The sequence below is a fragment of the Elephas maximus genome, chromosome 21, assembly GCF_024166365.1.
Source record: "Elephas maximus indicus isolate mEleMax1 chromosome 21, mEleMax1 primary haplotype, whole genome shotgun sequence".
Taxonomy (NCBI): domain Eukaryota; kingdom Metazoa; phylum Chordata; class Mammalia; order Proboscidea; family Elephantidae; genus Elephas; species Elephas maximus.
The window spans coordinates 8,607,165-8,622,418 of NC_064839.1; the positions used below are offsets into that span (position 1 = coordinate 8,607,165).

General features: G+C 38.8%; 1 protein-coding gene across 4 annotated transcripts in view; it reads right to left on the reverse strand.

Annotated features, from left to right (window-relative positions):
* The window catches only part of PHKB (phosphorylase kinase regulatory subunit beta), a 257,076-nt gene that overhangs the window by 92,483 nt on the left and 149,339 nt on the right, over positions 1-15,254 (reverse strand). For all 4 annotated transcript variants that reach the window (XR_007514667.1, XM_049864306.1, XM_049864304.1 and 1 more), the window contains 2 exons: positions 14,404-14,562; positions 2,708-2,802 (listed from right to left, as the gene is read on the reverse strand). Coding sequence is in view for 3 of the 4 variants with exons in the window: in XM_049864306.1 (XP_049720263.1) it covers positions 2,708-2,802; positions 14,404-14,562 (254 nt within the window). In the remaining variant the exon portion in view is untranslated. The remainder of the gene's footprint in view (positions 1-2,707; positions 2,803-14,403; positions 14,563-15,254) is intronic.

Consider the following 15,254-nt stretch of genomic DNA (forward strand, 5'->3'; position numbering starts at 1 on the left):
GAGAGATATGGCAGTCTGCTTCCATAAAGATTACAGCCTTGGAAACTTATGGGGCAGTTCTACTGTGTCCTATAGGGTTGTTACTGAGTCAGAATTGACTCAACTGCATGCAACAACAACAACATATGCGTCAAGCATGAAATAACTGCTTAAATGGCTAATTTTATTAGTCATGTGCCTATAAAATGCCTTGGTGTTCTCTGGTTCCTGCCCCCACACCTCAAGTCCATGACCCTATTACTTTATTATTTAAGAAAAAGCTTTGAGGTTCCATGATTCTAGGGAAGTAGATCATACATGTGAAGTACTATGTAAGTAAACACACTACAGGCAATCCCTGAGTTACAAACGTCTGACTTACCAGCAACTCCTACTTGCCCTTTAATGTTATATAAAATTTCCTTCACTTTGAAATGATTGAACCAATGCCTACTCACAACAAATTCATCACAACCACCTTTACTTGCTGAATGTGTAGCTTTTGAATCATTGAAAAGGCTTCAAGCCTTTCCTTGCACTACCCACCCCCCCCCCCCAAAAAAACACTGCCGTTGAGTGGGCTGCAACTCACAGTGACCCTACAGGACAGGGTAGAGCTGCCCCATAGGGTTTCCAAGGAGCAGCTGCCGTATTCCAACTGCTGACCTTTTGGTTAGCAGCCAAGCTCTGAACCACTGAGCCACCAGGGTTCCACTCTTGCACTACAGTAAGGCTAAGTAAGAACCATATGCACCTGTTCCAACTTACCTACAAATTCAACTTAAAGACACACTTAGGAATGGATCTTGTTCGTAACCTGGAGAATGCCTGTAGTCTTAAAATGGCCCAGCGTCAAGGCACTGTGTAATATGAAGATGAGTGTACTCCCAATTTGATCATTTCTTCAACTGAAATTGCACAGCTCACATTTGTACGTGTGGTGCAGTGAATTACTTAATATGGCCCTGTTAGCCATGCGTGGTCTTTTAATGTCCACACAATGATTGGGTGTGACTAAGCAAATAAGGTACTTGTGGCCCACTAAGGGGACTGGACAATTTGCTAATAATGCAAATAAGGTGCATGGTGCCTGGTGGAGGGTGGGACCATGCAAATAAAGCATGTCGAACCCTAATGAGGAGATTGGTCAGTTTTGCCATCCCTCTAGGCTTAAAAGACAGCCAATCCCAGAGCAGAGGGGGGACCTCACTACCATCAAGAAGAAAAGCCTGGAGTAGAGTGCATCCTTTGGATCCAGGGTCCCTGTGCTAAGAACCTCCTAGACCCAGAAGACAGAAAGAGAGAGAGCTTTAACATGGAAACAGCGTGAGATGGCAAAAGGCAGCGGCAGAGGAACAAGAGCAGCAGAACCAAGAAACTGGTGAAAGACAGTGCACTGGGCTTCCTGGCCCATGGAGCAAGGTGGCTATAGTGGCTGTGGTGACCCATGAAGCTGGTGTCAGAGTTGGTAAAAAGACTGGAGGGTGGAAGGATGTCTGACCTCTGCCTCATAGGAATCTGGCTTGGGCTGATGTTGATCTCAACTCTCTCTCCTCTCCCTTGTGAAATCAGAGGAGGTCAGCCGCCGTGCCGCCATTTCTACATACGGAATGTACACCTGCAATGCACTGACACAAGTGGTAACTAAGATGCAAGCCAAATCCCGACCTTAGAGGACCCAGCAGGCTAGTGCGAAATTTGTCGCATGTTAACATAAGGATTTTACGTTCTTGCGAAAAACCTAACATTTATTTATAAGTCTCTCAAAGAACCTCTCATCTATAAACCACACTGAGTAATAAAATGATCTGGTGAAGACCAGCAAAACAAACATTTATTGATGCCTTGGAGATATGTTTGTGTGTACAGATGTGTGTATGTGTATGTATACATAAACATACACATACATGTATGTCCGTGTGTATACAGATACACAAACATATACATACATATATGTGCATGTGCATGTTTCATATGTATGTGTATATGTACCTGCCTTTTTTTTTTTTTAAATAAAGGAGCATTTCAACTTTCCAAGCATGTCTTCTGTAACTGCCAACGCTATTCTTATTAAATGCTCATCAACTACTTGGAATTCCAGGCCCACACTCAGGTTCATTCCTTTTCTCCTCAGGCACTTTCCACAATCCACAACGTTTTCATTTTAACAGTCCTCATTACTGGTATCATTTAATACTTCAGGGTTTGCTCAAGTCGACATCAATCTTTCTGATCCTGCAAACACTTATTTTGTTGACACAACACAGTCTGCATCCATAGCAACTAAATTTAAAGATTTTAAAACTGTTTCCTCCCCTGACATGTCAGCAAATACTAAGAGCAAATTTGTCAGCCACTCAGTCCTGCCAGGGAGACACAGTATGCACAGGGCTTCTCATGGGGTCTGGCTCTCTTCAGTAGGAGTGCCATCTCATCTGTCACCCCAACAAGCCTCATGATCTATGTATTTTCAAAGATACCTGGCACCTAAATGCAACCACTTTGAAGATGACAATGCTTACCTGAAAGACACTGTGTTGGACATCTTTGACTCCTAATTCCTTACTGATAAATAGCCCTTTACTAAAGTAAATATTAACTAACTGCAAGAGGGAGCAGCTTTGCCCTTAAGTAGGAGCAACAAAAACCCATTCAGAATAAAATTTTGTCTTCAATTAAGCTTTAAAGCCTTTGGTTAGGGCTAAATTAAGAAAAAAGATTCCTTTACCTGATTGGAAAACCTCATGCTCACGTTACGTTGATTCTGTAGTGGGACATAGCGCTGAACTGGATCAATGTCTTTAGGGCTGATTAATTCATCGACTGAAAAGAAAGAAGGGACGTAACATTATAAAAAATGAATATTCATGGAACTATAAACCAAACAGCCCTAACAGACGTCTGCACAGCACTCCATCCAATGCACAGAACACACATTCTTCTTAAGTCCACATGGAATATTCTCCAGATGACATGCAAGGTCCTAAAACAAGCCTCAATAAAGCACATTCTCCAGTGATAAAGGAATGAAATTAGACTCAATAACAGAAAGAAATTAGTGAAATACACAAGTACGTGGAACTTACACAATACAGGCCTAAGTAAGCAATCGGTCAAAGAAGAACTCAAAACAAAAATTGGGAAATATTTTCTAATGCACTTTCAAATGAATGAATGAAAACAACATACCAAAATTTATGGGATATAGCTAAAGCAGTGTTTAGAGGGAAATTTATACAGTAAATAACTATATTAAAACAGAAGAAAACTCTCAAATCAACAATCTTTCCACCTCAAGACAGTGGGTAAAAAAAGAACAAATTAGATCTAAAGCAAGTGGGAGGAAAACAATACTAAAGATAACACTAAAGATAATAGTAGAAATTAATGAAATAAAATATAGGAAAACAATAAAGAATATCAATAAAACCAAAAGTTGGTTCTTGGAAAACTCAACAAAATCAACAAACCTTTAGCTAGACTGACCAAAAAAAGCTACAGAAGACTAGAGTGTTTAGGACGAAAGGGAAGAAGGCATTAAGTCAGTGCTTTTCTGCTGTCTTCTGCTCTCAACACAGCCAAGAGATATCCATCAGTACCTGAAGGATTCTCCAAGGGTCTAGAGGGCAATATGCTGGGGATAGAAAAAGACCCTGAAATGTAATTCTGCATAACCTCTTTGGTGTGCAAGTTGGCAGTATCTATCTATGCAAATTTCAAATTAATTGAATAACAATGGTAAAAAAAAAATCCAACTTCTGCTACTAAAGCAAGTCTGCGCATTTCTGTATTTTTACTGCATTTAGGCTATGAAAATGTGCTCATTTCATTCTTGATCTACAGTTTTACACTGATCATGTAAAAATGACACCATGCTTCAATTTTGTTTAAATTTACCTGTGTATATTTACATTATATATATATATTATATATAGAAAGAAATACGGCTCCTCATCCATAGCTTTTTAGGTGTTGCTTTGGAGCAGTGAATTAATTCTGAAAAACAGCATGGAGTCAAGCACAGAGATGCTCATAAATTCCTTTGCCACTTTCGGAGTGTTTCAACGTTGTATTCTTTTCTGGAGTAACTTCAGGAACACATCTACAGTGTTATCCAATAGGCATAATCACCAATAGCTTTTTTTGGTAAATCTTGAAGGATCTCTTGAATAATAATAAAAGTAATATTAAAAGTAGAATAACAAGAAAAAGAACGAGTAGGAGGAGAAGCAGCAGTAGAAGCCGCGGCCCCAGCCACGGCAGCAATACTAACACAGTGCTTACTACTTGTCTGCTGGAGCCCTGGTGGTGTAGGGGTTAACAGTTTGGCTGCTAATCAAAAGGTCGGAGTTTGAATTCACCAGCCGCTCCTTTTTTAAGCACTCTGCATATATTAATTCATTAATTCTTGGAAAAAATTTATCATTTTACAGATGATGAAACAGAAACAATGAGAGGTTAAGCCATTTGCACATAGCCAGTAATGGCACATAACTAGTAAATGGCAGCGCTGATGTTCAAACACAGGCAATTTGTCTCTGGGTCCTGGGCTCTCACCACATACTAACAGCAGCCACCAGGGCCCCCCAGGGACTAATACTGCCCTTTAGGGACACTGACATTCTAAACAATGCAGGTGGAAGAGATACCAAGAGGACGGAGCACTACAATTTAGGCCTTGATGTCACATTTTTCCTCTCTAAATCAGGTGGCATATTACAGAATTTTCTTCTCTCTATTAAAAAAGCACTTCTGCAAAATTTAAACCAAACCAATATAGGCTTAGTTATGGCAAATATTTACTCATAATTTCCATTTATTAATTTTGGTTTACCTCATGATGCAGGGTTGATGAGTACACTGATATTCTAAATAAGCAGCAAATTATTTTCTATCTCATTTGTATGATCACTGATATGAACAAATTTCTATTACCAACAAGCATTCTACATAATAAATGTTTCCCTGTCATTCTATGGAAATGAAATTCTATCTTTATTATTTTGCTACTTATAAATGGGAAACCCTGGTGGCGTAGTGGCTAAGTGCTATGGCTGCTAACCAAAGGGTCAGCAGTTTGAATCTGCCAGGTGCTCCTTGGAAACTCTATGGGGTAGGCAGTTCTACTCTGTCCTATAGGGTCGCTATGAGTCGGAATTGACTTGATGGCAATGGGTTTGGTTTTTTTTTTTTTTTTTTAACTTATAAATGGTGAAAGACAAATTAAGAATCCTTATATGCTTGGATGTTTTAACAAACAGAAGTGCTTATTGGTCTATGCCAAGAAATTTAGAAGACAGCTACCTGGCCAACCAACTGGAAGAGATTCATATTTACGCTTACTCCCAAGAAAGGTCATCCAACTAAATGCGGAAAGTATTGAACAATATCATTAACGTCATACACAAGTAAAATTTTGCTGAAGATCATTCGAAAGCAGCTGCAGCACTACATCCACAGGGAACTGCCAGAAATTCAGGTTGGATTCAGAAGAGGACATGGAACCAGGGATATCATTGCTGATGTCAGATGGATCCTGGCTGAAAGCAGAGAATACCAGAAGGACGTTTACCTGTGTTTTATTGACTATGCAAAAGAATTCGACTGCATGGATCATAACAAATTATAGACAACACTGCAAAGAATGGGAATTCCAGAACACTTAATTGTGCTCATGAGGAACCTGTACATAGATCAAGAGGCAGTTGTTCAGACAGAACAAGGAGATACTGTGTGGTTTAAAGTCAGAAAAGGTGTGCGTCAGGGTTGTATCCTTTCACCATACCTATTCAATCTGTACGCTGAGCAAATAATCCGAGAAGCTGGACTGCATGAAGAACAGGGCAGCAAGATTGGAGGAAGTCTCATTAACGACCTGTGTTGAGCAGATGACACAGCCTTGCTTGCTGAAAGCGAAGAGGGCTTGAAACACTTACTGATGACGATCGAAGACCATAGACTTCAGTATGGATTATACCTCAACATAAAGAAAACAAAAATCCTCACAACTGGACCGATAAGAAAGATCATGATAAATGGAGAAAAGATTGAACTTGTCAAGGATTTCATTTTACTTGGATCCATGATCAACACCCATGGAAGCAGCAGTCGAGAAATCAAGAGACACATTGCGTTGGGCAAATCTGTTGCGAAAGACCTCTTCAAAGTGTTGAAAAGCAAAGATGTGACCTTGAAGACTAAGGTGCACCTGACCCAAGCCTTGGTGTTTTCAATCGCCTCATATTCATGCAAATGATGAACAATGAATAAGACCAGGGAGGACTGATGCCTTTGAATTGTGGTGTTGGTGAAGAATACATGAACTGCCAAAAGAATGAACAAATCTGTCTTGGAAAAAGTACAACCAGAATGCTCCTTAGAGACAAGGATGTCGAGACTGTGTCTTACATACTTTGGACATGTTATCAGGAGGGACCAGTCCCTGGAGAAGGACATCATGCTTTGTAGAGTAGAGGGTCAGTGAAAAAGAGGAAGACCCTCAACAAGAGGGACTGACACAGTAGCTACAACAATGGGCTCAAGCATAACAACGACTGTGAGCATGGCGTGGGACCGGGCAGTAATGAGTTCTGCTGTACACGGGGTTGCTATGAGTCGGAACCGACTGGACGGCAGCAGACAATAGCACAACAACAATATCCTTGGAAAGCATAAATGCTAATCTATCAAAATTGATATGACTCAAAAGGTTAGACAAGTCTTTTGCAAGGTTATTTCTTTGCTTCTTATTCTCATTTCTCTTTTTGTACTACACCTCTGTATCTAGTTTCATGCTCCCACTTATACTATGTGCTCATCCATAACCAGTCCCACAGGTTGCATGCTTCTTATTCATGCTATCAAGCACATCACCTGACACTCAGTAGGCAGTTAATACACTTATTAAACAAAACAAGAAATGAAAGGATTGATAAATATGGAAACACTAATTACCATAACGATTAACATTCATAATGGTAAAAGTGATGAATATCCTTAAAAGGTCAAGTTAATAAACACATTTTTTCTCAGAGTATTGATTTTTACCATTCCAGAGCTCCTCATTGTACCAGTTCCCATGGAACTGGTTTTCTGGTGAAGCCTGACAAACCTGAAAGAGCTTGCATCTAACCAAATGCAGAAGTTTAAAATGAAAATAAAAGAACAAAGAGCAACGACTGTCTACATTCTACCAATCTCAAAGATAATTCGGTACTTCCATAAATACGGACAGCTGTCTTTAAATTCTTAGTAGGCAGGGACTGAGTTCATGAACTCTTGTATTTTTTATGCACAAAAAGGTTTATGAAATATACCCTAAGTTTACTTCAAACAGTGACTATTGAGAATAGAAAGAAAATATCAAGAAGAGTTTTGCTTTCTTTAATGAAATAATAGTTTCAAGGAAAGGTAACTAAACAATTTTTTTTTCTCTCATGATGCCAAAATTACATAACCAAAAAAAAAAAAACCAAAGAAACCCAAACCTGTTGCTACTGAGTTGATTCCAACTTGTAGCCACCCAACAGGACAGAGTAGAACTGCTCCATAGTTTCCAAGGAGTGCCTGGTGTATTCAAATTGCTGACCTCTTGGTCAGCAGACATAGCTCTTAACCACTACACCACCAGGGTTTCCCAAAATAACACAAGACACATTAAAATATGCTCAGAAATAATTTACGGGGTAAAATTATGTGCTTAAAAGCCTGATTCTCAGCTGCAGTGACACATATTAATAACATATGTATTAAGAAATACAGTATTTGAAGAAAAAGAAAACACAGATCCCCAATCTCATACCTTAAATTAAAAAATTCCAGATGTATTAAAAAGTTAAATACTACTTTTTAAAAAAACATAAACTAAATTCTAACTTAGAAAAAAAGACCAGACTTACTGGCATGATGGCGACTGGAGAAACCCCAAGAGTATGGCCTCCGGATACCCTTTTAGCATAGTAATGTCGTCACTCCAGAGGTTCACCCTTCAGTCAAAGATTAGACAGGCCCATAAAACAAAGCGAGACTAAAGGGGCACCAGCACCCTTAGACTCCTTAATAAATGGATAAATTCTGTGTCAGTCAGGAGCTGTGTGACATAGGGCAGGTGGCTAAGCCTCAGTTTCCTTACCTATGATATACAGTACCCATTGCATAGAGAAGTTAGGAGGGTAATGTTTGCATAGGGCAGAATACAGAATCTGACATTTTAGAACACGTGTTTATTATTAGTAGTATTTCTGGGAAACAATTTGACAATATGTATAAAGAGCCCTTTCAGACTCCAAGCATTATTACTGTGTTCATACTCAATTTTACTAATTTATTTCGGGGTGAGAAGATAAATTTTTTATACAAATTTTCTAGTCTAAGATTAAATGCAATTCGGCTAAAGCATTCTAGAAACATTTAAGAAAGCCAGTCATTTCTGCTCTGACAGGGATCACAATAGAGGGTCCCGGACAGAGCTGGAGAAAAATGTAGAACAAAATTCTAACTCAAAAAGAAAGACCAGAGTTGGCCTGACAAGAGACTGGAGAAACCCGAGAGTATGGCCCCGGAAACCCTTTCAGCTCAGTAACGAGGTCAGTCCTGAGGTTCACCCTTCAGCCGATGAGTGAACAAACCCATGGAACAAAACAAGACCAAAGGGGCCCACCAGCCCTGGGGCAAGGACTGGAAGGCAGGAAGGAACAGGAAAGCACGGTTGAGAAGGGAGAGCATTGACATATCGTGGGGTTGTTCACCAATGTCATAGAACAATGTGTGTACTAACTGTTTGGTTAGAAACTAATTTATTCTGTAAACCTTCATCTAAAGTTCAATAAAAAAAAGTTTGGGGAAAAAAAAAAAAAGCCAGTCATTTATACAATAAGCTAAAGAAAGAAACTCTTCCCAGCTGAAGCCTTTACAGTAATACCACATTACTGGTGATCACAAGATGTTTATAATGTTTCCTGCACAGAAATTCCACTGTAGGTCACTCATAATCACATGAATACCATGAAAAAGATAACGACAGTGTTCAGAAATCAGTGTCTTTCTGCTTGAAGTTTCCTGAAGTGCAACAGCTGGGAAATCTCTTGCCAACTGCAAGGTAGACATGTATCTCTACACTTTTAATCTATTCCTTTTATCTTTAACTGATCAGTAGTAAAACCAGGAGCGAAGAATCAACTGGTTGAAGTCAATAGACCAATGCACGCAAGAGGGCACTTGATCACTGACTTTATTCTAAAAAGCATTGCATTTCCAAGCTTAATCAGTGGCTTTTATATTTGGGATAAGTTGGACAAGAAATATAAAGAATTATGGCCCAGTGGTTAAGTGTTTGTTCACTAACTAAAGGGTCAGCAGGCATTTGTTTGCTAACCGAAAGGTTGGCAGTTCGAATCCACCAGCCGCTCCTTGGAAACCCTATGGGGCAGTTCTATTCTGTCTCAAAGGGTTGCTATTAGTGGGAATCGACTCAAAGGCAATGGGTTTGGTTTTGGTTTTTTAAATGTAAAAGACCTTATCCTAGTTACAAACACTGGAATTAGGAAGCAGGAGTTCAGAATAAGGAGTCCTTGGTGGCAGAAGTAGTTAAGTGCTCGACAACTAACTGAAAGCTTGGCAGAACCCTCCCAGAGGTGCTTTGGAAGAAAGGCCTGGCAATCTGCTTCTGAATGGCCATAGTTTTGAAAACCCTACAGAGCACAATTCTACCCTGCAACACATAGGGCTGCAATGAGTAGGAATCAACTTGATGGCAACTGGTTAATATCTGAATAAGCAGGCTGTCCTCAGAGAGAGGGCAAGGGATTGATTTCCTAGGTTGCCGTATTTCCTCCTTGCTGTAGGACAAGTGGATATCATGGTAACTAGAACATAGTTGTGACCCACTGGGTTTTTGAAGTGTGGTGTAGGTGAAGAACACTGAATATAGTATGGACTGCCAGAAGAATAAACGTTCCTTAGAAGCTGTTTACTGTGGACACATCATCAGGAAAGGCCAATCGCTACAAAATGACATCATGTTTGGTAAAGTAGAAGGCCAATGAAAATGAGGGAAACCCTCAACGTGGAATGACACAAAGGCTGCAACTATGGACTCCAACATACCAACGATCGTGAAAATGGTGCAGGACTGGGTAATGCTTCATTCTGTTGTACACAAGGTCATCATGAGTCAGAGTTGACTCAACAACTAACAACAACAGCAGGACAGAGTAGGCACTCTACAAACAGCTGCTGAATCAATGGGCAGACGAAAGGTTAACTAGTAACTGGGAAACATTTTTTTCTTGTGGTGAGTTTTGTGGCTTTGGTGGTACCTGAATGGAGGACTCATAAACATCGTGAGTTGACTGGTTGACAAGAGCTATGAAGCATATTTTCATAAACACTAATTCCTAAATGGTGGCTGACAGAGCAAGTGAGGGAAGAAGGAAGGACAGGAAATAGAAGTTCCATTAAGTATGTACCATGTCCCACAGTAAATGCTTTATACATATTTCATCATTAGTTAACTCCTATAACATAAAAATAAACTGATATTCACGTAAGTTAAGAAAATTCAATTCCTACAGGTGGAAAGTGGCAGAACTTGTATTCAAACCCTCAATTGTCCAGTTCCCAAACTCATGACCCCCAAATCCTTGATCTTTCCACTACAAAATAGAAGAACATGAAGAATAAACGACACAAGGAAGACGTAAACAAGGAAGAGAACTAGGGCAGGAGAAAAGTAGTGGAAAAGGATTATAATACCAAAGAAAGAATCTGTATCACATGTTTACAAGATTGCTGGGTGTTAATAATCATTTAAAATATAGTTTCTGTGGGAAAATATATCCCAATAAAGCTCTTTTGCAAGAACCTTAGGAAACCAGTAGCTTAAGCTGTGGATTTTGTGTATACATCATACCTCGGGTGTGTCAAAGTACTTCTATTTCATCACTTTATAAGTTTCCTATTAACTCTCCAAGGAAATTAACAGTTATCCCCAAAGAAAAAAAATTCCCTCGTTAAAATTTAATAAGACTTTTGTTCACCTGAATATTCTGGGAGTTTGTGTGTATTAGAAAATTGTAGTTCATTAAAATTGCTCAATAATTCAAGCTTAATCAAACATGTCTTAACCCTTGATGTTTATTAATAATGCTTTCAAAATATTGACCCTAAAAAGATTCTTCTATTTACCGGCCTTAAGCTATAGAGTACATAAAGCTCTGATCTTTAATGATTGAGGATATTACAATACTTGAATGAAGGTCATTACTGTGAATGTTGGAAGTCCAGCGTAAGGAAAGTTATTTGTATGTACACTGAAAGGACAAGCTCAAGTTCTAGAATTCAGATTGTTTCTTTAAGCTAGACAACTAATACTTTAGTTTCTCTCTTTTTAAACACAGATTAGAAAAGATATTATAGTTAAGTAATGGCTCTGGGGAAGCGTTAGCATAAAGTTATCATTAATCTTATGTAATTTTATGGTTCTCTAGTTTTTCGAACCTCAAAATAAACTTTTAATTCAAAGATCGTGATTTTCAAGTGAGTTTTTATATGATAAATACTTCAGATGTTATTTATTTTTGCAAATTGCTCAAAAAGGTACACTGCATTCTATGGACTATTTCTTATATGAGCAGTTCCTAAAATTTCAAATTTAAATAATACTTGAAGGTGCAACTAATGACCATTTTATTCTAAAATGAATCAAATACATCTTAAGATATCTGGTTTAAAACAAACATGTTTATACTACATTTACCTATTGCTGTAAAGCAATCATTGATTCCTAAAAGTATATTTCTAAAGAAAGAAAAAGGAGATGCTGTAAATAATTAGCTGTTTCCTAAGAACACGCTGGGGGGTTGAGGCTTTGGTCACAAAACAGGTAACAATGGACTAGAAGTCACATAGTTCCGTTGTTTAATTATTCGCTAAGGCATAGAGAAAGCAAAATATCATTACTAGATTTCCCTGGGATATAAACTGAACTGAATTAGTAGAAGTCATGTACTACAGAATATTTTAAAAGATTCACTATTCTATTATTTTCATGGAAAAATAATTTCAATTAGCTGCCCATAAAACATCGTCAAATAGATAGGCAACTGAGGCTCCTTTAACGAGTAAACAGGACTTTGTTAGTAAACGTGGTATCCGGAATCTTACTAAAAACTCACAGAAGGTTGATGTTTCTTGGGGGAAGCACACAATAGTTAAGGGCAACTAGATGATTCAATTTCTGAATTCACCTTACTCATCTCACCCAGGCACCCAGATGACACACAGCGGGGCCAGAATGCTGACAAATGCGTAGCACCTCTTTTTTCAGCGGGAGATGAGTCGCTGGTTTCAGAGTTTCCAAGCACCTTCTGCTTCACTGCCTTTGTAGAAGCTCAGCAGGAAATGAGAAATTAACCTTGTCTCTTTTTTTCTTGAGGCAGGCCTGCAGCATTTCTTCTCTTTGGTCATGAAACAGTGACTATTTCTGTTCACTCTGCTGTTAAGGTAAGAAAATCCCATCTTTTAGCAGGTCATTCATGACCTGCTAATTTATTTTGGAGTAAGGAAGGTCCCATGCTTTTTACTCATTGATATTGTTCTCAATCTTTTTTCTTTTTTAAACACTCAGTTTGCTCCTGTAGGGTGAAGTCACTTTTGCATTAGACTTGTCAATTGTACCCAGAGGCTTTACTCAAACAGCACTCTTTCTGGTTCTAACAGCCCCACTCTGAATGTACCACAAAAACCAGGATGAAGAAGGCTTAGATTGCAGATCCCAGATCCTAAGGGCCAGATTTCAGTTACAAAACCAAAAAAAATTTCATCATGCTTATTTATATTTTCCAAGTGAAGTATATAGAAACCTATCATTCTAATGTTAAAATTCTTACTGTTACATAGGTTAACTCTTCCCCTGCTAAAATATATTTTATCTAGCTGTGAATACCAACAAAGCTTCTTTGTATTCATGTAACAACACTCTAACCAGAGACAACCTTTTCAAGGTGGCTTGATTCTAAAAAATCTACCCCATGGGTATACCCACTCCCTATGCAAAAATTAAAAGCAAAACCAGTCTAAGTAATATCAACTCCTTGCCAAAGCTGTCCATTTAAAGGAAGAAAATTTTTCTACAGGTTCTTAAAATTAGCATTAAATAAACATAACCCGTTAACCCATTGTCATCGAGCTGATTCCAACTCATAGTGACCCTAGAGGACAGAGTAGATAGAAACCCCATAGGGTTTCCAAGGATTCGAACTGCCAACCTTTTGGCTAGCAGCCGTGGCACTTAACCATTACACCACCAGGGTTTCCTAAATAAACATGGAGACCCAGAAGTACAGTCAGGAAAGGGGCAGGTTGAAAAAGCATTTGGCCAAATTGACCTACGTCCAAAGAAGCTGTTCACGGGGATGGCTAGTAGGAAGGCAGAATGGGAGGGAATGCAGAGCACAATTAGTGGGGCTTATCTTGGGAAAGGAAGAGGGGATAGGGGCAGGCACTGGAAGATCTGTAGGTTCTTCATTTCAATGCTTTAGTTAATTTCTGCCAATCTTACACCATTTACGCAATGCTTGAGTTGGCAATCTAGCCTTTGAAACACACTTTTCTAGCAGAATGTAAACAAAAAACCAAAGATGATTTACAGCACAAACTGGTGTTTATGCAGCAATGCTAGAAACAACAAAGGGAGGACCAGCACTTCATACAGAGAGCAGTTCTCTTAGTTCAGTGACAGTATTTACGACTAGCCTGCTCCATGATCTGTTTGCCATAAAGGAATTCAGACTCTAAAATGATAGCCCTTTTGAGGGAAAAGCTAAGCATATTTGAAATTTTTACAAGGAATGGTACAGAAAGATGCATAATGCTTTTTGTATTCATCAAATTACCCTTCATTTCAATGCATCAAAAGAGTTCTCCGAATCAGCTGAAGTTGTCAAAGGAGCTGAAAAATAATTCTTCAAAGAATTATAAATAAACGGTTCCATTAAGTTTCTAGCTAACTGAGAAAACTGCCAATGTGTATTTATTGGAAAGAAGATAACTTTCAGATAACCAATTCCTTTTGGCAAGTGGTTTACTAAAGCTATGACCAAGCATGACTGTTTTGTAAATCAAAATTTTATTACATCATATGAAAATAACTCAAAGTTCCCATGGCCTTATGTCAGAAGCCTATCTACAAAGCTGAACTGTAATAATGGTGCCTCTACTTATCTGACTTCCTTCCCAGAAGCTGCTCATCAACATTCAGTGAAGCAGGCCTGTTAACATACCTTTACCCACTAAGAAACCACCCAAAGACTTTTGAAAAGCTTGAAACACCACCCAAATCCAAGAACACACTAGGCAAGACACACATGTTTCCAACTGCTTGATAAAAACTAAAAAAATAAAATGTTCCCAACCTTCTCCACTTACCCAGGAGTTTTGCGATGATATAAAGGGCTTGACCCCAAAGAAACAGTTTTCCATCACGGCCACAGTTGCTAGGAAATCGCTTTTGACTACCAGGGTTTCTTTTTTCCAGTTCTACAAAGTCAGCGGGCACATAATAGTACTTTGGTACAACAGGGTATCCTGTGGAGTTTAAAAATAAATATTTAAAATATAGCAAATCAGTGCCCGCCCCAAATCTTCACCTCCAGAAATTTCCACATTTAGAAAGCGGGGAGAGAGGAAGGTTGCAGAGGAAGTAACAGATTTGATAGGCTATATATAGAACATTAGAACACTGGATATTCTGGCTCAGTGAAAAACATGGAAGAAAGCTTCTTGACATTAAAACACTAATTTGACAGCGCACGTTATGCTTTAGCCAACAATGTGTACATAATCTCCTTTAACAACACTTAACTTTTAACACCTTTAAATGAATCAACAAATATACAGTACGCAAATATTCAGAGCCATAGCAAAAGGTTATTTTAATAGGATTAATCTGTGGAAGCTTCACAAATGAGATACTGCGTAACCGTAAATGAAGAATTATAACCCTGAGCCAGTGCTTGGAGCAAAGAAATCCCATTCAGACGTTAAACCCATTATCTACCGTTCAATATCACTGAGGAAAAAAATCCATCTTCCCCTGTGTCCAATCCCCCATTAAACCTGTTGTCTTCTAGTCAATTCTAACTCATAGAGACCCCACAGGACAGAACAGAACTCCCCCAGTAAGGGTTCCAAGGCTATAATCTTTAGGAAGCTGACTGCCACATCTCTCTCTCTCGGAGCAGTTGGTGGATTCAAACTGCCAACCTACCTGTTAGCAG